This window comes from Ochotona curzoniae, unplaced genomic scaffold (assembly GCF_017591425.1).
Source record: "Ochotona curzoniae isolate NIBS_2020 unplaced genomic scaffold, NIBS_Ocur_1.0 contig_4754, whole genome shotgun sequence".
Lineage (NCBI taxonomy): Eukaryota > Metazoa > Chordata > Mammalia > Lagomorpha > Ochotonidae > Ochotona > Ochotona curzoniae.
The window spans coordinates 1498236-1525974 of NW_024466378.1; the positions used below are offsets into that span (position 1 = coordinate 1498236).

At 49.5% G+C, this 27739-nt stretch overlaps 1 protein-coding gene across 2 annotated transcripts in view; it reads right to left on the reverse strand.

Annotated features, from left to right (window-relative positions):
- The window catches only part of RCSD1 (RCSD domain containing 1), a 64465-nt gene that overhangs the window by 11429 nt on the left and 25297 nt on the right, over positions 1–27739 (reverse strand). Inside the window, exons 2-4 of one of the 2 annotated variants that reach the window (XM_040987562.1) lie at positions 6116–6217; positions 5238–5327; positions 1658–1729 (exon numbers count right to left, since the gene is read on the reverse strand). In XM_040987562.1, coding sequence (XP_040843496.1) covers positions 1658–1729; positions 5238–5327; positions 6116–6217 — 264 coding nt within the window. The remainder of the gene's footprint in view (positions 1–1657; positions 1730–5237; positions 5328–6115; positions 6218–27739) is intronic. The other variant, XM_040987563.1, reaches the window with a different exon arrangement.

Consider the following 27739-nt stretch of genomic DNA (forward strand, 5'->3'; position numbering starts at 1 on the left):
TCAGTCAGGGACACTGCTCCTGTTCCGTGGAATGAAGTATTGCTCAATTCTCGATCCGAGAAGAGAGCCGATTAGGATCATTTAAACAGAAACAGGTCACTGTAAGAATTCAACCTGTGAAATATACAAGTCAGGCACAAGGCCGTGTGCCCAGGCATGTCAGAAAACAGCACGTGGTGAGGAGGAAAGCAAGGGTCTGGCCCGCCCACAGCTGGTCAGGCTCTTGGTGTCTTGGGGGGTCTCCAAGGGCATCCCGCTGGGCTTTCTGTGGCTGGCACAGGCGGCCCCCATTGTGGAAGCATCAGACAGGCGAGTCTCCACCGTAAGACCGTGTGCTAGGAAGATGGGTCTGGCCCATTCTGCTTCACATGTGAACTTGAACCGACAGACTACTCTAGCAAAGGAAAATCACGGGTTATAACACATCCAACAGACTATTTAGAGCAAAAAACAAAATCTAGCCAATGACAGATTTCTCATTTCCTTCCCTACCCCGGCCGTGCCCCACATGCCCCACAGCAAATTGTTAACAAAGCCAGGTTCCTTTGGTGTTTGGCTGACTTATGCTTCTATTCTTGAAAAGATGAAAAGAGTTAGGCACCCAAACCTCATGCTCAAGTGGCTGTGTTTCCAAGAAGACTTACAGATGACTGGCACAGGGCACGAGCCCAACACTATGGGATATGGAACACTGGGAAGCCAGTTCTGGCGCTGGGATAGGGTTAGGGGAGCTCTCTCTGTGTTGTGCTGGGGTGAGGAGGGAAGGGGGGATGCCAGGCTGTAGCCCTCAGCTGGCAGCCAGAAGGCATGCCAGAGTCCCAGGGCCCTTCCCAGAGGCCTCTGTTATGTGCATGGGTGGTCTGCGGCCCCTCTGTCCTCTCTGCACCTGGGGCAGAGCAGGGCATCTCAGGAGGAACTAAACGTCCAGGGAGATCCCACAGAGTTCTCCTGGATCTGCAGGGTAGGGACCAGGGCTGCTGCTGAGTGGATGCACAGACAGCCCCCCTGCCTTTACTCCTACCCCCAGCAACAGAGTGACCCAGCTCCAACAACGCCAAGGCCAGGGAGCCCTGGATTGCAGAGCAGGAGTGGGGCCCACACCTGCAGGCGAGATCCCGGCTGTTTATGTTTGTGTATCTTTCCTTCTACTGGACTGAACACCTTGTGTCCCCAACAAGATTGTGAGCTCCAGGCAGAGTCTTTTGCCTCATGGACACTCCAGGCCTGCCATGGTCCCAGACGGAAGGGGGCTGTGGGCACCAGGGTGACTGATGGAGATGCAGGGTAGCCTGTGCTGTAAGCAAGGCATTTGGCCATTGCAGTGCAACGGGCAGCAGCTGTGTGGGGCTGAGATGGTTCGGAGCAGTAATTAGGCTCTGGGGAAGAGAGCTGGGCTGTTTCTGGAACGTTTCCGGAAACCATAACATTCCTTCCCCTTACAGCGCATGAGCTATCCATTGGCCCATCAGCCACTGGGTGTTATTCCTGCCCCTGTTGAGAGCTGTGAGGCCCTCAACCCTTAGTCACTAGACAATTCTCAGGGGCCAACCACCCAGGACACTCAGGGCTACCCCAGGAGTCATGGCAGACACACACATTTCAGATGAGAGCCAGAGCTGCACAAAAGGTAGCTGTGGGCAATGTGTTCTGTGCTTACCTGAAGCTTTTCAATCAAAGGAGAACTCTTCACCTTGACCTTAGGAGGGTGGCTGGCATTGGGCGGTGATTTCTATAGAGCAAAGGGATCAAAATAACCAGGTGAGTGAGATGAAGGGAGTTGGTTTCTGGCTGAACCCCAGAAACCTCCAGCAAGCAGAAGTTGGTGTCACCTTGGACTGCGTCACTTAGTTCCACTGACTTCTTGGGGAGGCAGCCCCTCCTGTCCCTCTCTCCATCATCTCACTGCAAGCCGTAAGTCAGGAGAGCCAGGACAGACATCTGAAAACCAGGGGGCCTCCTGGGCATGATGAGGGGGCCTGCACCTGCAAGGCCTTCACCTTGGGACCTTCAACTATCGGATGGAGCTTCCAAGAGATAGGGCAATAATGGCCATCTAATTCTGTTGGCCATAAAAGAAAACAAGGAAACACAGGCCTGGGGTGAAACCAGGCAGGTATTCTGGGAGTCCCTCCTTCATGCTTATGGAGTTCTGCACGAGCACCCCCAGCACTTCCAATGGCACTGTCTTCTGAATGTGGAATGTTCATCGTGGTTGAGCATACATCTGTGGAATGTCTGCTGTGATCCGGGCACTGTGTGGGCTGCACAAAGGTGAGCATGGCTTTGTCCCTGCCCCACAGTAGCCATCTTGGTGGACCCCATGTGCTGCAGAGCTGGCTGAGTGTGTGCTGGGATCACTTAAGGTAGGTTAGTTCAGGAACCCTTGTCTGCCTTCCGATCCTGTGTTAGGAGAAAAGGTCAACTCCTCTTCCTCTCTTTAAAAGATTATTTATTTATTTGAAAGTCAGAGTCACAAAAAATGGGGATAGATGGTTCTTCTATCTGCTGGATGGTCGCCATGACCAGGGCCATGCCAGGTTGAACCCAGGAGCCAATAGCTTCACCCAGATCTCCCATGTAGGTATTGGGGCCCAAACACTTGGGCCATCTGCTGCTGCTTTCCCCAGGCCATTAGTGGGGAGACAGATCAGAAGTGAAGCAGCCAGCCATGGAACAGCCACTCCTATGGGATGCTGGCATTGCAAATGATAACTCTTCACTATGACACAAAACCAGCACCAGCTCCTTGCTCTGAGATTCCCAAGACTTCGTGAGGGAAATGATGTGATAATGCAGAAGGAGAGGACAGTTTTAAGGTGTTGGATATCTTCAGGGCAAAGAAGGGATCTTTTTATAATTTGGTGCCTAGTACATGTTACCTGTACCTCATTCCCAGTAAAAATTTCCACTAACTCTAGCAAATCCTTCCAAAATAACTGCTCATGCAGTTCTTGAGGATGGCAGCAGGTGGCAGCATTTTGTTTATGGTTTAGCAGGAGGCTCCAGAGTGGCTAGATCTATAAGGCCTGGAAAATAAGCTGGTTGTTTAGATGGGAGTTTTTCTCAGCTCTTTTCTGAGCTGATGAGGCAGGAAACACTTGCCTGATTCTGTCAAAGAGAAGTAGTCAAGTTCACCCTGCAAGAGGGCTCTGCAGTCAGCAGGTGCTGCCCAGGGGCCTGTCTCCAGCATCTTAGGCCCCAGCAGGTCCAGAGAGTGTCAGGGATCAAAAGGGATGGAATGAACCTTCCTTCTGGGAAGAGCATTGGCCAGCTGCAGACTGCACTCCAGAAGTGCAGAAGCAGTAGAGGGGTCAGGCTGGGTCCAGCACTACTGGGAAATTCTGGCCACTCAGGCTATTTCTATGAGGAACTCAAGGCCATGAGGTCACAGATCCCCAGAGGCAGGGTTCTCCCTACGAGCAAGCAGTCTGCCACCCCAGGCAGGACTGAAGCCACCCAACCCACCCCCACACCTGCTCCACCCCCTCAACCGGGGAGGGGGCTTGGGCACAGTTATTGAGGTGCCACTCAGAATACCCTCAACCTCCATCAGATTGTACAGGTTCAAGTCCTGGCTACCAATCCCCCTTCCTGATTATGGGTGCTCTGGGAGGCAGCCAGTGACGGCTCAAGTGGTTGGGTCCCTGTCACTCACAAGGGGGACCTGGAAGGGGCTCCTGGTTCTAGGCTTGAGCCTGGGCCAGCCCTGGCAGTTGCTTGTGTTTGAGTAGGACTCTGTCCCCTGACTTTCAAATAAAACAAAACGGAACCCCCCAAAAACCACAAAATCAAAATGAAACAAACCTTCAGAAAACACAAAACACCACCCTTCCGTTCCTTCACTGCTTGGTTATTGGATGCTGTGCAGCTCCTAGTTTGAGGTGCTCTGTGTGCCACAGGGTATAACCTGTAACTCTATCACTGCCCAAACCCTGGAAGAGAGCTGCTTAATCTGACCAGAACCCACCTGACTCACTCTGCTTTCATTCCAGGGAAGAAAGCTTCTCCCCATCAGACTACATGATCTAGCTGGCCAGAGTCCCTGTCTCCATTTTGCAAATAAGGGAGCAGGCTCAAAATGGCTTGGCGACTTCTCCTGGGCCAAGCCTGGGTGATCAGTAACCACAGCCTTCACCTGCTGCATGGCAGCTGTGCCACCCAGCCCAGTGGGGAAAGCTTGTGAACAGAGGCTGGTCCCCTGCAAGGAGAAGTCGGTGGTATGCACTTAACCCTGGCTGGTAACCTCATGCGGCCTAGGCCTGTCATACTGGCGCTTGAAGACACCCAACCAAAACACTGCTGCTTTAAACAGTGCTCCTGGGGACTTGTTCCCAGCACAAGCCCCTTGTTTGGTGTGAGAGGGCAGAGGATTGTCAAAGCAACCAGGCTGCAGGCCCCCCAGCCTTTCCCACCGGGCCAGGAACAGCCAACTCTTGACTTGATCTGCTGAGTATCTTGGGTTGACAAAAATCTTTGAAAACTGCTGCCATGCTCCGACTCTGTCATTTCATGGATGCAAGGATGAGGGTACCAAGAGGCTTGCCCGGGACCACAACAGGCACCGAGGATGCTCGTCCCCAGAATGGAACAGTTGGTGGAAGAACCCAGGAGCTGAGCTGTCTTTTGGGGTCCAGGCATGTAACTCAATGAGGTTACTCACAGATCTATATCTCAGGCACGGACCTTGACAGCAGTTGAGGCGTGTGGGCTGCTGGGATAGGGGCTCTTGGGGCCACACTCGGGTAACTAGGGTTAGGTGAGTACGCAGGCTGGGACTCAGGGACTGTCTAGGACCTGTGATTCCGGAGTCTTTATTACATTGGTAGCATTGGCTATTTCGATCCAAGGCCAGCAAGGGCTCTGGTTTCCTCCTGGCCATCCAGAACAACCTCCAGCCTTCAGACAGACATCGCAGAACCACAGAGTCTCCCATGTCACAGTTCTGCCTCCTGCCTTTCTCCACATGTTACTCCAAGATGATGTGGAAAAGCTTTCTTTCCTCCTGAGTTCCATTTATCTTCTTTGTTGAAAGTCCCAGGCTTGTAGCATAGTGTCCCTGACCAAGCCCAAGGGAACAGGGCGGGGCCTAGTTTCCAAAGTGAGGGATAGGGGAGGGAGAGCCAGCAGGGGAGGAGACTCCTCCCAGGATCTCAGTTGCAGGAGGAATCCCCAGGCAGGACCAAAGTGCCTCTTCCTCCAGGCAGTCCTGTCCTGGAGCCCCGGCCCACTGCACTTACCTCCTCGCCATTCTGGCCCAGCTCTACCTTGGGGGGGAACAGGGGGAGGGAGCAGGGCGGTTTTCTTCTTGTTGGTTTACTGGTTGGTGTCTAGAGGAGGGATGGTGACGGACAGACACACAGAGAGAAAGAGAGCGCTTATCAGGCAACAGGGAGGGAGAAGAAGGAGGTGGGAACCAGGGCAGGCAGGTGTGGGGGTGGGAGGGGATGATGCAATATGGACACAGTCGTAGACTGTTTAAATCAGCAGCCCCTCACTGCCCACCCGTTTTGACTTCCAGCCCCTCCTGTCATTCCCTTGCTGTTAGAGCATCTGTTTGTGCTAGGGATCCACTGACAGGAAACCTTCTCGACAGGACCTCCACAGCCAGCCTGCAGGCACTCTTGTGATGTTCAAAAAAGCTGGACTCATTGCAATTGCCGAGGAGCCAGTTGGGCGAGTTATCCTTCAGCTCCAGGACATTGAGGGACCACCAGGCATCCTGATGTCCCCTGTAACTCTCATATCCTATCACCAGCGGCAGTCTGAATCAACCCCCTCCCCAAGGCTCAACTCTTCTTCCGCTCTTCCTTGGGCTTTGTGATTCTTCTGGAATCCTTTGACACCCCTCGACCTCTTTCCTTTCCTGTTCCTGATTCCTAGGCTACAAGGTTAGACTCTTCTCTCTGAGCCAACCCAGGGGCACAATTGGGCAAGATCTTAGCCTGCCTCATAGGATGATGGGGAGGAAACCGAGGCAGACTTCCATCTCTAAGGCAAGCCCTTTCAGCTCTCCACCCTGTTTCCCCCTGCTTCTTGCATAGGGAAGCCTCTTTCTGTTGAAGAACCTTCATCCAGCCTCTCACAGAGAAAGGGGTGCTGGAGCCCCTAGACTTACCTCTTTTGCAGCAGCTGCCTGTTCCCTAAAGCGCCCGGCCAGCTGGGCCACTGATGGGGATGCTGAGCTGTCCACATTAGCATTGGTTTCTGCCGGTCTTTCCTGAAAACACAAGAAGCAAAAATGATTCAGCCAAAGTGTACTGGGCTTTCATCAGCTGGTGCCATGCAAGGCCAGTGATGCTGGGATGCTGAGATGATTTCATCTAAAGAGGAGATCAATTAGGTATTTCTTTTTCTTTTTCTTTTCTTTTTTTTTTTTTTTTTAAGATTTATTTATTGTTATTGGAAAGGCAGAGAGACAGAGAGGAGGAGAGACAGAGAGGAAGATCTTCCATCTGCTGGTTCACTTCCCAAGTGGCCGCAATGGCTGGAGCTGAGCCAATCTAAAATCAGGAGCCAGGAGCATCTTCTGGGTCTCCCACGCGGGTGCAGGGTCCCAAAGTTTTGGGCCATCCTTGACTGCTTTCCCAGGCCACAAGCAAGGAACTGGATGGGAATTGGAGCTGCCAGGATTAGAACTGGCGCCCATATGGGATCCTAGTACATTCAAGGCAAGGACTTTAACCGCTAGGGTTTTGCGCAGGGCTGGCAACTAGGTATTTCAACAGCATTTGTTGAAATGCTGTTCCTCTGTGCAAACTTGTTCCTCTGTGCAAACCTCTGGAAGACTGTTCTGGCAACCACATTTGATGAACATCTACAATGTGCTTGGCTTTGGGTGTGCCTCTGGGCACCTGGGGGCAGATGCAGTTTGGTGTAGTCCTGGAGGGGTGCCTGCAGGTTTTGGAGGCAGCACGGACCTCCAGCTTCTCATTCCACAAAGGTCTCAGGAGAGGAAGGCCGCAGTGTAAGAATATCACTTCCTTGTTCAGCTTGGCCAAATGCATTTGGAGAGAGGGACCTTCAGTCGTAATGAAATAGGATGAACAAATGTGCCTTATTGAGTAGTGTTTTAAAAGATATATTTCTTTGAAAGGCAGAGCTTGAAAGAGAGAGAGAGAGAGAGCACTTCCATCTACTGGTTCACTCCTCAAATGGCTGCAAGAGTCAAGTTGAGACCAGGAGCCAGGAGCACAATCATGGTCTCCCACATGGGTGGCAGGGACCCAAGCACTAGGCCATCACCGGCTGCCCCCAGCGCATTCATCAGCCAGAAGCTGGATCGGAAGTAGAGGAGCTAGTGTGACCCAGGTACCTGATGAGGAACGCAGGAGTACCAAGAAGCAACACAGTCACTGAGCCAAATGCTTGCCCTAGCTAAATGGCCTTCTTTATATATATATTTTTAAGTTTAAAATCCAAGAGATATGATGTTCCTATTGTTATTGTGATAGTGGCATTTCTATTTCTTTTTTTTTCCTAAGATTTATTTATTTCTATTGCAAAGTCAGATATATAGAGAGAGGAGGCAAGACAGAGAGGAAGATCTTTCATCTGATGATTCACCCCCCCAAGTGACTACAACGGGCCGGTGCTGCACTGATCCTAAGCCAGGAGCTTCTTCCAGGTCTCTCACACGGGTGCAGGGTCCCAAGGCTTTGAGCCATCCTCCACTACTTTCCCAGGCCACAAGCAGGGAGCTGGATGGGAAGTGGAAATGCCGGGATTAGAACTGGTGCCCATATGGGATCCTGGAGCATTCAAGGAAAGGACTTTAGCCTCTAGGCCAAGGTGCTGGGCCTGATGGTGACATTTCTTATACAAATTTATCTCCTCCCTGCTTTAGGTCTAGCCTGTAGCTGGGAGAGCTTGGGCAATAATCTGTCCAAGTTCATCTCTGTCTTTCCACAGGTCTTCTGTGTCAACGGAGTCACAAACACAGTCTCCTGCAAGCTTGCACACTGTGCCCTCCCTCCCCGCCAACGCAGTCTTTTTGTGTTTGCAGGATCTCCAAGCTCTCTTACTTGCCTGCATCCTCCACAGCAAATATCATCAGCCTGGTCTATGCTGCTATTCCCTCGGAGCAGGGCGGCGGACCCTTCTACCTTCATCTTCCGCCACCCCCTGCTGACCAACTCCAAGCTAAGGAAATGGGGGTAAAGCTTTGATGAGGCTTTGTTTAGAGTTCGGGAAACAGCTGCTGGAACCATGAACCTGCTGCTCTGAAGCAAGGAATAGGGCTGTGAGCTCACCCCCGTCCTGCCTAAACCCCCGTGCTGGTATTGCTTAAACTGTTATAAGGCTTGGTTTCTGCACACGACGATGCTAGCTTTCCTCACACCGCTGGCAGGAAGCCGCAGAGCCCGAGTGCCATCCTCAGTCGTGCACCCGTCCAACCTGGGAGCCGGCAGGGGCTGGCACTTACTCCTCCCCAAATAGTGGAGGCTTTAGGGAGCATGTGTGGTCAACTCAGCCTCTCTTGGCTGCTTAGTGTGTCCATCTGTTTTGCTTCCTGGCCGTGTAACAGACCGGCCTCTGTGTCCGCTGCTATTTATTGCTCAGGTTCTGCTGATGGGGCACTTCACCTTGGCTTCAGAGGCACCAATCACTGGCAGTGTAGGAAGACACACTCTGGTTAAAAATAGAACAGAACAGGAATCAACCACTCCTCCCCAACTTCCCTGTCTCGAACAGGGCTTGGCAAGAGGTTCAGCAGAGAGAGAACTATGAGGCTTCTGGAAGTATTTAGGGCTTAAAAGGCTGGGTAGCGGGAAAGAATACAATAGGTCTGCATGTGTTTTACTGGAGCCAAGTTAGTGAGTTTTCTTTAGACACTAGAAGGTCTAAATCCATTCACCAGTCCTGGTCCAGACACTGTCCATGCTCTGCTGCAGGAGGTGGACTGATAGCTGCCTTCTGCCAGCTGGACACGCTGAGAGTCAGGGGGCCAAGTAGACTAGCTAGCATCACACAGGAGAATCTGTGAAACGCACAACTTCAACTCCTGAGCAGCAGGGTGCTTTGTAAACTATAAACAGCGTTGCAAACTAAAAAGTGCTATTTAAATCTCAAAATCAGTACTAGCCATTGGGAGCAATGGAGGGAGATGGTTTTGGAGAGACGTGTGTGGCTCAACCTTTTGGAGGCTTTGCTTGGATCTATGCCTTGCAGTTCTTCCAGGAGCAGCTACCGACCTCCTTCCAGGGGTTCAAGGCCATGCCGGCTCAGCCACAGGCCGGTAGCGCCCTCAGTTCTGATGACATGATCTTGGTAAGGCCATACTCCTACCTTGTTTGTGTTTTGGTTCTGAGAAGGACTCAAGGTGCCCATCCACTTTCAGACAGTCCTAGGCTCCCACCAGCTTCCCCAGGATTAAATGATCTGGGTTTTTTTTTTTTGTTGTTGTTCCTATGATAAACATGGAGCCTGAAATGGAATGTCTCATCCAAAGCTGGCTTCTTCCCATTCCTTCCATTCAACCAGTTGGCCAGTATCAGGGCTCAGGCACCTGACACCCTCTGGTAACCCTTGTGGGTCTCACCCTATTGCAGTTCCCTCACCACACTTACTGCTTGCCTTTACCCTCGAGTCTTGATGACTGCCTGGATGGAACTCAGCCTGTCCTTTCTCCTCCAACAGATCTCTGTGCCTCGCACCTGCTCTCAGACTCATCTTCCTTGTGTCCTTTTAGCCTGCCAGCGTCTTTACAGATCTCAGATCTCCTGGGCCCAGATCATGCTCATCAGCCCTCCCTGCCATCATCCCACCTTGACTGGAAGGCAGGCATGGCTACAGTTTGACTTAGCCAAAGCCAGGAGAAAAACCACTGCTAGTGCTTCCATTTCTAGGGGACTTTCTCCCAAGAACTGTAGAGTCCTGGGTTTGGGCAGCCTAGAACTTCCTGCCTCTGACCTCCCATGGTTGCCATATTAAGCACATACAATTTGGATGCTGCTGGCCAGCTATGTGGGGGATCTTTGTATGCAGGCCAATGAGGGGCTCTTTGTACCTTCTGGACTTAGTGCTGTTTCTCCATCTTCCTCCTTGCTCCAAGACCTAAGAGTTTACCATTCTCTGGGCCACAGTGTAAGGAAACCTACTACCAGAGAGGTCTCATTGTCTAGTTTAAGGCAAGAAGCAATGCGTGGGCTGTTCCTGGGGCTGAGGAACCCTTGTATGTGGTTCAAAAGAAGGTCCTCTTGCTCACCAAAAACAGGCCAGGGAAGGCAACGCTTCCTTTAAAATGGGAAGAGATCTTAAGATGGTCATGCAAGGTGCTCCTCTCCTTTCAGTTTGGTCACACTGAAACCATCACTTCAAAAGCATCATCACAACCTTATGGGGATACTGCAAAGACTCCAGAATCTTCCTTTGCATTGTTCGTACTATACCTCAGTTCTCCAGCTCATCCCTGTATTTGGCCAGTACCATCCTCAGAGAATGGATAGTACACTGGACTGGGACCCAGGTGGTCTTCTGTCCTACCTAGAGCACCTGCTGTATGGGGAGACGCCAAGCTCACGGCAGCTGGTATACCTTCAGCGGTTCTCACCTCTTCCAGAAGAGGAACTGGGGCCAGAGTTGCCAAGTCATTAGCCATTCAAGCTGGCAGGTGCTAGCACGGCAATGTTCTGGGTTCTAGAGCTCTATAGACTATAGACTAGATCTCTCCACACCTGTAGACTATCCTGACTCTGCTGCTTTGATGGGAGATTTCTGCAGACTCCTGTGAATAAACATTTACTGTTCTAGGCCATGGTGTCTAACTGTGAGCAAGACACAATTTTTGTCCTTCTAGAGTTTTTCTTCTAGAAGAGAAGCAAACAATAAGCATATATGAAGCTACTAAAATGTTTTCAAAGAACATGAAAGGATGAGGTCATTTTTGGTACAAAAAACTTCTGAAATGCAGGCATAGGTTCTTCATTCTCCAAGAGTTTTCTGAAGAGCTTTTGTATTCAGGAAAATGCATCAGATAATTTGTTACATGTTAGGAAAAGATGAAAAAGGGCACATTCTCTGTGGGGTGTGGGAACACAGCTCCTGGAAGGGAAAAATAGGGAAAAGATGAGAGGAAAAGTCTGAATAGAAGCACAGACAGAACAAAGGTTGAGAGATGGAGAACAGAGCGTGGCAGGGACACCTGTGGAGACGAAGGTGAGAGGTCAGCTACCACGGATGGAAGAGAATAGGAGTGGTGAAGGCCAAGAGAAGGACGCTGGTTGGGCAGAGGGGAGATGGTGGAGTAGTCCAGGCTTGTGGCAAGCACATGATGAGAAGAGGGTTTGGAGGTGAGACTGCTGGGGGTTCCCAATGCAGTTGGTTGTGGGGAATAAAGGGAAGCTGGTTCCTGGTTGTCTGACTTGGATGATGGGTTGTGTGAGCTGTGGGGACAGAAGTAGGTGGAGTGAATTCTTTCTTGGTCTTAGACACTTGCAAAGCATATGTGGCATCCAAGTGGAGATGTAGCAGAAAGCAGTCAAATGTATATCTGGATCAGGCCGAAACAAAGTGTTTAGAGTCACTGGTAGTTGAAGCTGCAGGATGAAACGAAATTAAAGGGAACGGTGGGGAAGAGAAGAGGTTGTTGACAGAGCTCTGGGTGTCTTGAGCTGCCTGACACAGAGCTGGCTTTCACCTGCAAAGAAGGGACTGCCTCTGTTACTCTGGATGCTGCCATTTTAGTGTTACCATGTGTTGTTACCAGGCAATGTACCATGGTATATTTTGGTGTACCATGCAGCTGGGACAGTGATGGAGGGTCACAAATTCCAGGTGTCACACGTGAATGTTGTGGCCCTCATCCTTTCCACTGGATCATTCATTCACTTCACATGACACTGAAGAGCAGACCAGGATAACAGTGTTGGCCTCCAGGAGTAAACAGCCTTTTTGGGAAAGGTGGGTGGTGGGACTGCAGAGGAGATGAGGGAGAGCAGTAACAGACAAGGCACAGGAATGGGAACAGCTACATGTGAACAGGTGCATACGAGCAAGTTCTCCACCCAAGATCAAAACAGTCTCAAAGATCCCTAACTTACCCGCTACGGGCTTTATCCCCAATCCACCCTCCCTTGCGGGCTTTAGGAATCGGCAAGAAGCTGGCAAGACTTTGGCTTCTGTAACCCTCTCCAAGGAAACAACCAGTTGATATCCTCTGCTCCCCAAAGGGCCCAAATACACAGGGTGTCCCTCACTGAGATCTCCAGGACTTCCTGGAGATTCCCTCCCCAAACTTTGCTTTGACGCTCGGTGGTCTTTGCAGTACTTAGCACCCCTCTGTCAATGGGACACAGTCCTGACTGCTTTGATGGTGTTAAACCAATGTGGGCCACAGCACTGCATGCCTGGGAGGGCCCTCTGGTGGCCAGTGGGCTTAGTGCAGGGTCAGAGTCACAGCATGGATGATGGATGGAAGGAGGGACAGGTTCATTTCAGGTATCATTATAGTAATGTGACAACAGATAACGGGAATGTATTCTACCAAGCCTATGCACAGATATGCCAGCAGAAGGAGAGAGATGATCTTGACGATTCTAGTAAGAGCGGACAAGCAGAGAGAGCGGAAGTTGGAGAAGCAATTCAGAGTCAGACCCGGTTTCAGCCTTGCCTCTGACATATGTTGAACCTCTCTGAGCCTCAGCTTCCTCATTTGCAAATGAACACTCATGAGCTTTTGCTCCAGCCCGTGATGTCATCATGTGCCCCTTTTCTGTAGGCTTTCCCACTCTTCTTTCATGGAAAGCAAAACACAGGCCAATACGACTCCAATTTACACTGGCAATTTCATAGTGCTCTATGTGGGACATAGTTCAAGATCCATACTTCTGGTAAGAATGCCTATGTTCAAATCCTGGCTCTCCACTTGCTGGTGCCATGGCCTTGGACAAGTTCCCCAACTTCTTTGTGCTTCTGTTTTCCACGTATAAAAAGTGGATGATGGTGGTGATGATTGATGATAATGGTGCTGGTGGTACCTGTGATACAGTGTCATTGGAATGAGAATGAGTTTCTGCTCCTGAAATGTTTTGAAGGAAACCTGGCATGTGGGGAGTGAGTGCCTAAGGGCTGTCATTGAGTGTAACTGTGGGGCCAGAAGCAACCTTGCATCTGCTGAGAGATGTCCAGAACTGCATGTGATCTTCTCTTGTCCATCCGTTCCCTCTACGGAAGAGAAGTGCTAGGGGGAGCTCCAGCCAGAAAAGATACTTTCTGTGTACTTCCAGGCATTTCCCCCCTCAATAGTGGGCCATCCTGACAGAGCTGTTTTGGTGTGTTATTTTATTGCCAAGGCAGGCACTTCATGGATACTCTGGCTATCCCTGACTTCATAGAATCCTGGGGAAACCAACAGGCATGGGAGGTAGCAATTAAAAAGTAACAAGAACTAAGATTAATTAAAGGGCTCTTTAGGGCCATGAATAACCCTATAGTTCAGCTGTGCAAGGACCTGGGTCAGATCCAAGCAGCACCCACAATAACCAGGTCAAATCCCTTCATGGGTGAAAGGAGCGACAAAGTGTGACAGAGCCACAACACGAGAGAGTCTCCAATCTTGAAAGGTAATAGAGATCTGGTATATGCTTCGAGTGGATGAACCTTATGACAGAAGCTAGACCTCAAAGATCACATGCCATGCCTTTCCACCTTCACAAGCAAATCTATGGAGACAGAGGAGTACAAGCTGTCCAGATGGGAAGGGAAGACAGGAGGTAGGACTGGTAGCTAAATGCATGGAGTTTCTTCTTTGTTGACTGGTGGAAATGTTATCAAATTAACTGTGTTGACGGTTGCACACTTTTGTAAATGTAGAAGTCATTTAATGGTAAGTTTCAAGTCTAAATTGTCTGGCATACCCATTAGATTCCAATAAAGCCACTATTTGAAAAGTGTTGTCTGTACACCCAGTGTGAACAGAACCTGTTAGCCTTGGGGTAGGAAGGATCAATAGAAAAAAAAAAAAAAAACAGCTTTGGAGTCAGCATTATGGCTTAGAGGATAAAACACTGCCTGGGATGCCAGCATCCCATATGGGCACCAGTTTGAGTCCCAGCTGCCTCACTTTTGCTCCAGTTTCCTGATAATACACTTAGGAAAGTAGCAGAAAATGACCTAAGTTCTTGGGTTTCTGCCATCCACAAAGGAGTTCCAAAAGAGAAATTTTGGCTTTGGTTTGGCACAGTCCTAGCCATTACAGCCATTTGGGGGAGGAAATCAGAAAATGGAAGGTCGCTCTGTGTGTCTCTCTATATAACTCTGTTTTAAGACAAACGAAACAAATCATAAAGAAAAACACCTGGTTTTGTTCCCACATTCCTGACTTTCCTTATGTTCAGCATCCTCTATCCACACACAGCTTTTCATTTCTCCCATCATGCTTTGCAGTTACAGTCATCTCTGGGGAGTCTCTTCGAAGCCTCTACTGTGGGTTGATTATGAAACCAGGTCCTGGGCCCAGCATGGTGGCTCAACTGGCTAATCCTCTGTCCCATGGCACCGGCATCTCATATGGACACTGGTCCTCGTCCCGGTTGTTCCATTTTTTATCTTGCTCTCTGCGTATGGCCTAGGAAAGAAGAGGAGGATGGCTCAAGGCCTTGCACTCCTGCACCCATATCTGAAGGAGACCCAGAGGAGGCTCCTAGCTCCCAGCATCAGATCAGTTCAGTTCCAGCCATTGCACCCATTTGAGGAGTGAACTAGCAGATGGAAGATCTCTCTGTGTGTCTCTCCTCTGTAAGTCTGCCTTTCAAATAAGTAAAATAAATCTTTAAAAAAAAAAAACGGAACTGGATCCATTCTGGGTCTGTGAAGAGAACACATGAACTTGGTGTCAAGTGCTGGTGAAGGGCCTGACACATGGGAGACCTTCTCTGTATGATGGCTCCCTCAGACATTCATATATTCAGTTGAACAACCTTTGAACAGCTTCTAGAGCCCTGGTGCTGTCAGGGGCTATAACAGAGGAAGGTCCACAGTGCTGGCACTCACAGAACCCTAGTAGCATTAAAAGGCAGACTTGTAATAAAACCATCACAGGGGAGAAAACCATAGCTGAACCTGGGAAATGGAAGCACTGTGATGGAAGCTTAGAAGGGGCACTCAGTATGCCAGGATGGACCGGGGAAGTGATGGCTAAGCAGTCTAGAAGGATGCAAGGAGCTTGCCAGGTGAGAAGGCTGATGAGGGGAGAGAGAGGAGGGCACGCACTGGGCACAGGGGACTGGCGCAGGCACACAGGGTCCAAAGCATGGATGAGCAGGGCACCTTCAGGAAACTCCAGTTCAACACAACCGAGGAAAAAAAAAATGAGACAGAATAGATGGAAAGGCCTTGAAGACTGGCTTGTCCAAGGTAAGGTGTTCCCGCATTTTAATTCTGGCTCCAGAACTAACGGACTGCATGGATGACATTGACCATGTTACTTGTTATCTACCTGTCTCGGTTCCCACATCGACAACAGCAGGTCCGTGTTGTATCTTGTGGCATTGTGCTGGGCACCTGGGACGCCCAGAGCCCTCCCAGTGGCATACACTGTGTCCACCATGCTGACTCAGCACAGCGCTGGGGCTCCAGGAAAGGCATGCGCTTGGGCTGGGCCGCAGCTCTCCTCTTTATGCTAGGAAGAACAGGGAAGTTGCAGGGTTCCCCTCAGGCGTGAGCAGAATTATAGAAGCTGGAGACCCACACTGAGGTGGGGTCAGAGGAGGGAGCACTCTCATTGAACGCCATCCAGGAGGAAGGATGGCTGAGTGGTCAGGCAAGAGCAGGGCACAGCCAAGGTGTTGCCCAGATTTCTGGCCCTGGTCCCTGGGTGGACAGTGATGACACTAATTGACCAGAAGGAGCCTGGGGAAGGCTCAGAGCCAAAAAGAAAGGAAAGACTAGCAAGTCATGGGAAGAGGGTGTGGACAGGGGTCAGGAATGGCACAGAGGGCCCAGGGCAGACCCTGACGCCTGAGAGTCTAGCAGTCAATTGAACCCAGCATTGAACTTGGCTCGTGTTACGAGGTGACAGCAGAGTCTGAAGACAGGCGAGGAGAGCCAAGGCCACACAGGCAGTGGGAGGGAGCTGGACTGAGGACACAGAACCAGCAGCCTCCCCGGGGGCAGGCATAGCCATTCTCCTCTTGTCCTTCTCTTCCCACCAGAGCAGGTGCATGGGCCGAGAAGCAGTCCAAATTTGGTCTTGATCTTCGTAGGACAAACAGGAGGAGTGCAGAGCTGGCTAGGGTGATTGGGACAGCACCCCCACACCTTGGTCTATGAGGAATGTACAATTTCTCACTCTGGGAAGTGCTGGCCCTGCCTGTTGCAAAGTACCCTCAGGCTGGCAGATCCAGTCTTGCTTTCACTGAATGCTCACCCCGCCCCCCCATGCCCAGGCACCACCTCTCTAGGGTGTCCCCTACATCCATACCCTTCAGAGGAACCATTCCTGCTTCTTGAGCTGAGGGACAGTGTGTGGTGCCCTGGGGTCTGGGAGACTTACTCTCCCGGGCGGCAGCAGAAAGTACAAGCTGTCTTCTAAGATTAGAACCAGGCTCCCCGGGTCCCGCCAGCCTCCCTCCCAGCCAGCTGCAGCCTCTCCTGTTACAATGACTCTTCTCCTCCTCTCCCTCAGGCTCTGAAGCCAGCTCTGCTCTGGAGCCAGGCCCTGAGCAGGGAGCCCCTCAGGACACACTGTGGTTGGGTGTGGCATAGCAGGGTGTGGTTCTGATCCTTCTGGGCCCTGTCCTGGAGCAGGACACCAATGGGGAGGAGGGACACGTGCCCACCTTGCCATGGGGGTCCCGTCACACACACACAAGAACAACTCCAACAGCTGCGGTGACCCGAGCTCCACTATTGAGGCCATCAAGGTGCAGGAGTACATTCCAGGCTCAGAAAAACAAACAAACAAAACAAAACAAAAACACACGCAAAAAAAAAAAAAAAAAAAACCCTGCTGGACTGAGGGAACTGAGGCATAGAGAGGCTAAGAAGCTTCTAGAAAGGTGGACAGAATGAGCAATGGCAGGAATGTTCCCTGGAGTGGCTCTGAAATGCTTGCTTGAAACCTTCTCATCTATCCATCAGTGAATCACTTCATGGAACCCTGCGGGGCAACAGGGCTTTGAATGGGGTTTTCCTCGCCACAAACAGACATTCTTCTTTCCTTTTTTTTTTTCTTTTATTTTTCTTTCTTCCTTCCTTTCTTTCTTTCTTTCTTTTTTTTTTTTTTTTTTTTTTGTAAAGCTTTAGAAACTGTGAAGTTTGTAAACTTAAGTGTTTGCTTTGAAAGAGAAAGAAAACGAAAAAAAAAGAAGCCGAGCCCCCACCCAGTGGCTCTCTCTCCAAGTGCCTGTGACCAGCAGGGCTCGGCCAAAGCCAAACCCGGGAGCCAAGACTTTCAATCCGGGTCTCCGAGGTGGGTGGCAGACGCCTGACCACTTGAGCCATCACTGCTGCCTCCACAAATCTGCATTAGCAAGCAGCTGGAGTCAGGGGCCAGAGGCCCGTGGCAAGGCCAGGCATTCCCATATGGGACACAGGCGTCTTCATTGGCATCTTAACCACTAGGCCAGATGTCCGCCCCAGGCCTTGGGGCTTCTGAAGGTTCTTGGGCTCATTCTCCAGAAGTTCAGGACTGGCCTGAAGTGACAGGGCAGGCAGATTCAAGCTTGCACAGAACAAGCCAAGGACTAGTCCTACGGAAGCCAACGGGCCTTGGCTCTTGTTAACAAACTAGGAAGAACAAAACAAAACAAAACATTTTCTACTTCAATAAAATCATGACTGCACCAATGGTTATACTTGATCAACTGCCAATTTTTTTTTGAACAATTCTTTTTTTTTTTTTTTGAGAAGTAGAGAGATAGAGAGCTCTTGTCTGCTGGTTCACTTCCCAAGTGCCCTTGGGGAACCAGAACTGGACTGAGGCCCAAGTAAGAAACTGGGAGCTCAATCCAGGCCTCCTAGGTGGGTGGCAGGAAGCCAACCACCCGAGCTCTCACTGCTGCCTGCCTGGGCTTGCATTAGCAGAAAGCTGGAGTCAGGAGTTGGAGCCAAGGATCAAACCCAAGCCATCCGATGTGCAACATGACCATCTTAACCCACATCTTAGCCACTGGGATCACATACATGCTGCCAAATTTCCAATTATTATTATCTGGTCATGATCCTTCAAAAATTCCAGCTAAGAAGCCCAATAGCCTCAAATCAAGACACTGTCAATGGTTTGAAGTTACAAAGTCATTAGATGATGAGCAAACAGAAGACATTTTCTCACATATTTCTCACCATTTACATACTTAACCCTAATTTCAGATGGAACTAACGCACAGGGAAGTGTCTGATTTGCAACCAGCAGAAGGAAAGTCACTCGGATCAGGGTAGTGCCAGAAGAGCACATGTTTAAACATTTGTAAGCCAGTGAACTCACAGATCTGTCTAAACATATCACAAAACCCCAAGAAGACTCTCCACGAGCCCGTAATCTGGAAAATGGCATCAGAGCATCCTTCAAGCACAGCTGAGCTCCGGATTTTCCCGGCACACCCTCCGGGAGGCTCCCATTGGCCCACTCCCTCCCTCACTCAGGCTGATTTGGCTGCTCCTCCTTCCTTTTGTTTTACAAGTTCTGGACTCACTCTTTCCTCCGGTACTCCAGAACCCCCAACAGGTGCTCAGGGTACAGCTAAGCAAAATGTCTCTTCATGAGAGAGGGCGTGGATGTGGTGGGAGACGTACGAGGGAGCTTTGTGAAAAATGGAACTACAAGATAAGTTTATTTTGGAGCAAAATTTCGAAATCTACCCATATGAGGAGTTCTCAGAGGCTGGCGGAAAATGCATATTATGAAAAAACTATACAAATTTCACTTTTTACACCAAGCTGCTTCATAAAGTCCCCTTGTATTTTCAGCCACCACCATTCTTTACTTCTGTTTGTTCTTCAGCGCAGAGCAGAACAAGTGACTGGAACAACAAGTGACCAGGAATCTGACCCAAAGATGTGACATTTAAATTGAGATAAGCAGGAATGACACAGGCAAAGCAGTGGTGGAATGGGTAACAGTGTGTGTGTGCATGTTAATGTGAGCCTAAGCGTGCACCTGTGTGTGTGGGGGTCTAAGTGTGCACCTGTGTGTGCATGGATATGTGTGAGAGTGTTACGAGAATGAGTTGAAGTGTGCATGTGTGTGTGTGTCTAAGTGCGCACCTGTGTGTGTGAGTGTGAGGCTAAGTGTGCACTGGCAGGGGGCACACATGTGTACTGGATGGTTGGAAGTGGCCAAAAGCACACCATGTGGTATTTATATAACACTTTTGGCAAGAGAAACAGGTGTTTGAGGAGATGAAAGGAGGAGGTCTGGGGGCTGCAACCCAGTGACAGCATGGTTTACCCATGCTTTGCCAAGTTTTCTCTTCCTGTGATTCCTGAGCTCAGAGAACAAGGTTACTCACAGTCTCTTCCCAGCCCACTGCCCAGCATGTAGTGGGCACTAAGTACTGATGTAAATGAATGATGCTTCAGGAAGCCGTGCCACTGGCCATACCATCAAGGCCTTGATAAAAATAAACAGGGACATTGCGATGAAAATGGAAACAAAGTGTCTGCCAGGATGGCTCTGAGCACCCAAGGCTCAAATGCTTCCATTAAGATCCAGAGACTAGTCCAAGGTCGCTGGAACAGGAAACAAAGAACAAAGAACCAGAACTACCCTTGTCCAATCTGTTTCTTAGCCACATGAGCCTTCTGTCTCCACCCGCAGCTAAGCAATCCCTTAGAATTTCATACCCTGTCCTGAGTCTGTATTTTCCAGGTGTAACAATCATGATATGACATGATATGACAAGATATGTCTATTTCTTTATCTAAGGCTCTGGATCCCATCTGCAGGCTGGGTGATACTTTCAGATCCTGAGAAGGAAGGGATGGAACTAGCATCAGTGCTGGAGGGTGTCTTGGTCAGCAGCCAACATCCACATCTCTGGTCGGTCACCAAGCGCAGCCCCCAACCTCGGAGCCTCTTGCAAGGCCTCTGCTGCCTAGGGTTGCTCAAGGCAAGAACCATCAAGGGGGGCCGAGCTCTCATGCTTACCAGCAGGGTCATTCACCAGTGGGTGTTGTAGCCTGGCCTAGTCTGGCCAGGCTTACCCCTAGTTCCAGCTCAGGCTGGTGGTGTTACTGCCTATCCCAGTCTGGACAGCTCCCAGTCCTGGCTAGTGTTCAGGCCAACCTGCATCCTGTCCTGCATCCTGTCCTGGTTCTCACATCTCCCAGTAGGTGCTATGAACTGGCCCAATCTGGCCCACCTCCAGACCTGAGCCATGAGGAGTTGCTACACTTCTTGTTTTGGTAAATTTTAGTTTTTTTTTTTAATTGGAAATTCAGATTCACAGAGAGAAGGAGAGACAAAGAGGAAGCTCTTCCATCCACTGGTTCACTCCCCAAGTGGCCACAATGGCCAGAGCTGAGCTGCTCTGAAGCTAGGAGTCAAGAGCTTCTTTTAGTTCTCTTATGTAGGTTCAGGGTCCCAAGGCTTTGGGCTGTCTTTGACTGCTTTCCCAGGCCACAGGCAGGGAGCTGGAAGGGAAGTGAAATAGCTAGAATATAAACTGGTGCCCGTATGGGATTCCGGCACATGCAAGGTGAGGACTTTAGCCACTAGGCTACCATGCTGGGCCCAGTTGCTACACTTCTGACCCAGATTTCTATTAATGTGCCTAGCAAAGCACTGCTTGGGTCCTCACACCCACATGGGAGACCAGATGGAGTTCTAGTTTCCAGGCCTCAGTCTGAGAGAGCAGGATGGAGTTCCTGGCTCCTGGTTTCTACCTCTCCCAGTCCTGGCTCTTACACCCCTTTGGATGGAAGACCTTCCTATCTCACTCCCTGACACTCTGTCTTTTCAAATAAATAAGAAACTCCTACAAGACAAAGCAGAAAACAAGCTACTCCTGCAGGAAAGCATTTGGGACCGAGCCAGTCAAGGTTGTTTAGGACCTGGGGCCCTGTGGGAAGGAGCAGGACTTGCTCCCTATGGAAAGGTCCCAGCCTCCTGCTAGGTGGTTGTGGAGCCACTCTGCCCTCTGTTCCTCCTGGGAGAGCGCTCAGGTTACACTTGGTCCCTGGGCCCCAGCACTCTATACCCACCTGCTAGCTGCCTGCAGTGAGCCTGGACTGGTAGCTGGCAAGGCTCTCCCAGGAGAGATGGCAGGGCTCTTCATGGCTTCCGGCCTGCTTCCTACAGGGAGCATCTGCAGGACCCCCACAGAGGGCAACACGCAGAAGCAGAGTGCAACATATAGGGTCTACTCTCAGGTCTGCTACCCACCAACGGACTTCGCACAAGCTCTCTGCCCCTCACCCCATCCTGTAATCCTGACTTTCAAGTAAAATAAACAAAGAAACTCCCACAACAATCCCTCAATATTACTGCTCCTATTTTCCGCTGATTGGCTTCAGTTGGCTGGGAGCTGGCTCACATAGGAGAAGAACCTGTTCGAGTCATCAGCACCTTAAGTCAAGCAAGAACGTCTATGGGTCCAGAGTTGTGGATGCTTTCGTTTTTATCATTATGCTGAAATTTTATTCGAGAGGGAGAGAGACTGCAAGCTCCCATCCTCAGGCCAGCAATGGCTGGGGTTGAGCCAACCTGAAGCCAGGAGCCAGAAACAGAATCCAGGTCTCTGTAGGTAGCAGGAACTTGATGACATCAGTGCTCATGGCTACCTCCCCAGAGCTAGGAACTGAATGCAGCTATGCCCACTGGGTCATGGACATCCTAACCACTAGGCACAGTGGTGACAGCAGCTAGGGACACAAGAAAGAAGGATAAAGGCAAGAGAGAATCAAGCAGACAGTGACACAGGCGCTGTATCCATGTGGGACATGACTAATGGCCAAAGTGCAGCACAAGGGTACGAAATGTGGCTGTGTCTGAGCATCCAGGGGTGGATGAGTGATGGCTAAGGATTACTTAGGTGGATGGGGCAATGCTTTGGAGACACAGCATAGGACTCTCAGCTTATGTGCCAAGGAGCAGGCAATCAAACCTCTGTACATTTCAGAGGCCCGCCCGTGATATTGATGTCCTATCAGTGCTGGTTTGAGTCCAAGCTGCTCTTCTTCTGGTCTAGCTCCGTGTTGATGCCCCTGGGAATGCAGCAAAAGATGGCCCAAGTCCCAGAGGCCCCGATGCCCATGAAGGGGATTCAGATGACACCCTTGGCTTTGGCCTCACCCACCTCCAGCCATGGAAGCCATTCTGGGAATAAACCAACAGATGGAAGATTCTCTCTCTCTCTCTCTCTCTGTTTGTCTCTTTCTCTCTAACTCTTTCAAATACACAAATACATATTAAGTAAATATATTTCAGGTGCATCTATCAAGTAGGGGCAGTAACACCCTGGGCTTGTATAAGATCGAGAGAGCATATGAAAGGGTTAAGCATTAAGTTTTCACTAAGTGCCAGCTCTTAAGCATGACATCAAGGTATTTGGAATCTGACCTAATGGTGGAAATATGACATGAAGTTTATTTACGAGAAAATATGTGTCTTGAATTCTTACCATACAAACCAAGGCTGCCCAAAGGAGGCACTGAGGTGGCCCCTACAGCAATGCCAACATCCTACAAAGCATGTCCAAGGAAGGGGGCTGAGCAAGCTGGGCCAGCAGGAAAGGACCCTGAAATCTTCAAAGACCTTGCACAAGGGCATGGAGAGTTCAGGGACATTCCACATCCATCTTGCCAGAGAGGAGGGCAGAATATAGAAGAGAGCTGGGAAAATGGAAGGAAGAATTCCATTTAGGAAGCAAGCAGGAGAGGGGCTGACAGGGAAGGGAAGCGGGGACATGTGCTGAGAACTGGAAAGCGGAGGCTCCCAGCCCTGTGTCAGCTCCAGGATCTGGCCAGAGTGGACTGTGGCTGCAGGGTGGCAGTGATCACAACTCCCAGTGTGCCACGCTGGGTTCCCACACCTGCCTTGGGATGGGGGTTCACAGTATTTGAAAACAAACTAAGCTTACTTAGCTGGAACACAGGGCATCATGGTAGGCTGTATGACGAGTAAGTGTTAAGATGACATGCTTCCCTTTTTAACTAAGAAATCCCAGGAGCTATTTTTTGAAAAAGCAAAAATTTCTTGAACTGTAACCAAAAAAAAAAAAAAAAAGTAAAATGTTTTAAAGACAAAAAATACTACAACTGAGATAACAGGAAAAGCACGAATCTGATAAAGGATTTGTGGCACATAGGAAAAGGAGGTCATTTATGTGACACAAAGCACTCCCACATACAGACATGAACAAGTGGCAGGCATCTGGCCCAGAGGTGAAAACACTGAAATCCCACACAGATGAGCTTAGGTTTCGATCTGGTCCAGCCCCTGATTCCACCTGCCTGCTAACGTACAACCTGTGGTGACGGTTCCAGTTCCTGCCACCTCCCATGGGAGACTTGGACCGGGTTCCTGGCTCTTGACTTTGGCCTGGCCCAGCCCCAGCTATTGTGGGCATTTGAGGAGTGAACCAGGGAATGGGGGATCTTTGTGTGTCTCTTTCTTTCTCTCTGCTTTTCAAATAAGTTAAAAATCAGTTAATTAGGGGTTGATATTGTGGTGTTTTTGGCTAATTTTCGGCCTGCTGCACCAGCGTCCCATATATATATAGTATATGCCAATTTGTGTACCAGTTGCTGCATTCGGATCTAGCTCCCTGCTTGTGGCCTGGGGAAGCAGTGGAGGAAGCCCAAGGCCTTGGGACCCTGTACCCACAAAGGACACCCAGAAGAAGAAGCTCCTGGCTCCCAACTTTGAATCAACCCAGCTCTGGCCATTGTGACCATACCAGGAATGCACCAGTGGATGGAAAATCTCTCATATATACATGTCTCTTCCTTGTTCTCCCTGTAAGTCTTTCAAGTAAAAATCAACCAATAAATCTTTTCTTAAATTAATTTAAAAGAGGCAAAAATAATATATAAATACACACGAAAAACAAAGGATATAAATAGATCATTCATAGAAAAACAAATTCGAACAGTTAACAAATACAAAAAGATGTCCAGACCAACTAGCTGTCAGGGAAAACATCAAGATTTGTACTTATTAGGCAGGAAGGGCTGGAGAAGCAACACACAGAGAAAGGAGAAAGAGAGTTGGGGTCAACACTGTGGCTCAATGGGCTAAGTCACCACCTGTGAGGCAGGCATCCCACAGGGTTGCCTGTCCGAGTCCCGGCTGCTCCACTTCTGATCCAGTTTCCTGCTAACGTGCCTGGGTGGGCAGCACCCATGTGGGAGATCTCGGTGGAGTAAAGACTCTTTGCTTCCATCTGGTCCAGCCCTGGTTTTTAGGGTCATTTGGCAAGTGGGCCAGCGGATGCAAGATCTGTCTCTCTATTTATAACTCTGCCTTTCACGTACATAAATAAATTTTCTTAAAGATAAAGAGAGGGGAGGAAGAGATTGCTATTGGTGTTAGGGAAATGGGGAAATTACTGGAAGCAATGTGACTTGTTATAGCCTTTTGGGAAAGTGCTCTAGCAACATCCATTAAACCGGATGACACAACCCTTCGTCTTAGCACTGTGCTCCTGGGACTCTGCCCAGTGGGCATAAAAGCGTCAGTCTACAAAGGCACATGACTAGTTATTACAGCACTGTTTACTGCATCCACACACTGCCAGCAAAGATCCATCCACGCAACAGACTGTTAGGAAACCATTAAAGAGGATGAATTAGATAGAGCATCCCAAACTTCCAAGGAAAGTGTAAAATGAGTGAGGAAGATGCCAACAAGTGTGTCCAACAGGATGCCAGTCTTATGAGGCAGCCAACGTATGTGTGTGTAGTAACATCTATGCAGATACGTGCTTGCGTGTATATGCTGAGTGGGCTGAGCCAATCCAAAGCCAGGAGCCAGGAGTTTCCTCCAGGTCTCTTGCATGGATGCAGGGTCAGAGGCTCTAGGCCATCCTCTATTGTTTCCTCAGTCCACAAGAAGGATGCTGGATGCTAAGTAGAGAAGTCTGGATATGAATCGGCACCCAGGGGATCACAGCATGTACAAGGCAAGCATTTAGCCACTGAGCCCTCACACTGGGCCCTAAATAGGTAAATCTTAAAAAAACAAAACAAAATACATGCCCTATATGTCTGGAACAGGGTGCAGAAGGAAGGAAACAAGGAGACAAATGGTGATCAGTAACAGTGAAATATTTCATTGAAGAATTGAGTTATAGAATTCATGCACCTTGAAACCATTTTGAAGAGTGAAGTTTATTAAAATCTGGGCCAACTTGCTTGCTATGCAATAGGCTGAGTAAAAATAAAATCTATTTATAATCTAGTATAAATCTATTTTTTATATATTTGGGAGGCAGAGTTCTGGAGGGGAAAGGAGAGAAGGGAGGAGATGAAGGGAGAGGAGTGAAGGGGAGGGAAGGAGAGAGGAGGGGAGAAAAGGGGAGAAAGAAAAGAGATATTCTTTCCATCTGCATTCACTGGCACCAAATGACCACAATACCTAGGACCGAGCCACGCCGAAGTCAGGTGCCAGGAGCTTCTTTCAGATCTCGCATGTGGATGCAAGGATTCAAGCACTTGGGTCATCTTTTCACCACACTACCTTCTCAGGTACTTTAGCAGGGAGCAGGATCAGGAGCAGGGCAGCCAGATTCTGAACTGGCGCTCATATGTGATGCTGGAGTCTCTGGTAGAGGGTTAACTCCATGGACCACAATGTCGCTCCCACCCACAAACCTTCAGAGGCCAGGCAGGCGCTGTGAAGGGGTGAGTGGGAGTGACCTGTGCCCACCTGCATGCCTGGGGTTGCTGCTCCTCAGGGCCAGGCCACTCTTAGCAGGCGTCACACAGGTCACTTTTCAAGAGATATTTCAAGGCCCAGCATCACTAGATCACCTGATTGCTCGAAAGAAGATCAGCACACTGATTGTTCAATACAATCTGTTATTAAAAAAAAAAAAAATCAGCTCAGTTGAGGGAAAACAAGAGAACCTCCGTGGGGGAGGGAGAGGTTATTTGCTGCACTTACCAACCCAACAGGGTATCAATTGGCTACTTCTGCTTTCGGGAAAGAAGTATTCTTCTGTCTGGTTCTATCTATTTCCCTGTGCTGAGCCAGGAGGTGTCTTCTGGTTCAATACATTTTTAATTATTCTATTTTGTTACTATAGCACTGTTCTTAATATTAAATAATGCCGGGGCGGGAGCTTGGTCTGGCAATGAGGACCCCAGGTAGGGCATCTGTATCACCTATCCGAGTCCAGCTTCCTGGGAGACACTGAGTGATGGCGGAAGCACGTAAGCACGTGGGTCCCTCTCCCTGCAATGTGGGAGACCTGCATAGAGTTCTTGGCTTCTGGCTTCCACCTGGCCCAGCCCCAGCTCTTGTGACTACCTTCTGAAAAGCAGATCAGGATATGAAAGAGCACTCTCTTCCTCTCATTCTGTCTGTATTTCAAATAAAATTAAGATACACAAAGGTTTAAGATAGTACTTACTGGGCTTGGGGCAGCAGCCTAGTGGCTAAAATCCTCGCCTCGCATGTCCTGGGATCCCATATGGGCACCAGTTCTCATCCAGGTTGCTCCACTTCCCTCCCAGCAACCTGCTTGTGGCCTGGGAAACAGACAGAGATGGCCCAAAGCCTTGGGACCCTCCACCTGCACAGGAGAACTGGAAGAAGTTTCTGGCTGCTGGCTTTGGGTTGGCTCGGCTTCAGATCAGCTCAGCTCCAGTCGTTGTGGCCACTTGGGCAGTGAATTAGTGAATGGAAGATCTTTCTATCTCTCCTCTCTGTAAATCTGAGTTTCCAATAAAAATAAACAAATCTTTAAAAAAAATAGTATTCATTACATAATATCCAAGGCATTACCAAGGGGGATTCTGATGCAAGGCTGAGAAAATGTCGGTCCAGGTTCTCCCTGTCCCTCAGCAGCTCTGAAAGATACCCTCTTAACCGTCCTGAGCCTAATGGGTAAAATGAGTCAGGGACGCCCTCCTCGCAGAATGGCTGGGAGGACTTAAAAGCGAGTTATGCAACAGAAATACGCGTAAATATTTGTCCCACTCCTTCTGAAGGACAGATGTGCGGCCTCCAGAATCCATGTGCTCTATAAACACATAGCCGGAGAGAGATTATGTTGTTTTAGTGACAATTTCTTAACTTCATGAAAGGATTTCCCCTAAGGGGGACTCTTCTGGTTTTCTGTTGGTTTTCTGTTGTTGTTGTTAAAAAAAAAAAAAATTGCCTCCTCATGGCAAAAGTATGTGCACCTCTTTCCTGTGTGATGTTCATGGATGGAGAAGGCACAGAATCTCACAAGAAACATGCAAGGGTTCAAGGAAGCTTAGTCCACAAGGGACTCAACAACCAGCATCACACGGCCTACCTGCTGGTATGAAGGGAGACCCCGCAGGGCCGGCAGGTGAATGGTGGGGGGCGAACAGCCGGTCGGGAGGAGGAGTGTACTCCCCTCCCTGTGCCAGGGGCCATGAGAGATGACATCTGCACAGCATAGCAGGAGACATTTTGGAAACCTTGGTAACAATGCAGATTATGTCATGAGTTCTGTCCTTTCTGACAGCAACACCAAAGGAAACACCTGTAAACAGCAGGAAACTAGAATTAAAAATATCTGCCTGTTCCCCAAAAAATAAATACAAGAAGAGAGGAAAATGTCTCTCTTTTTTTTTTCCTCCCACAGGGAAAACAAACAAAGCGGTATCT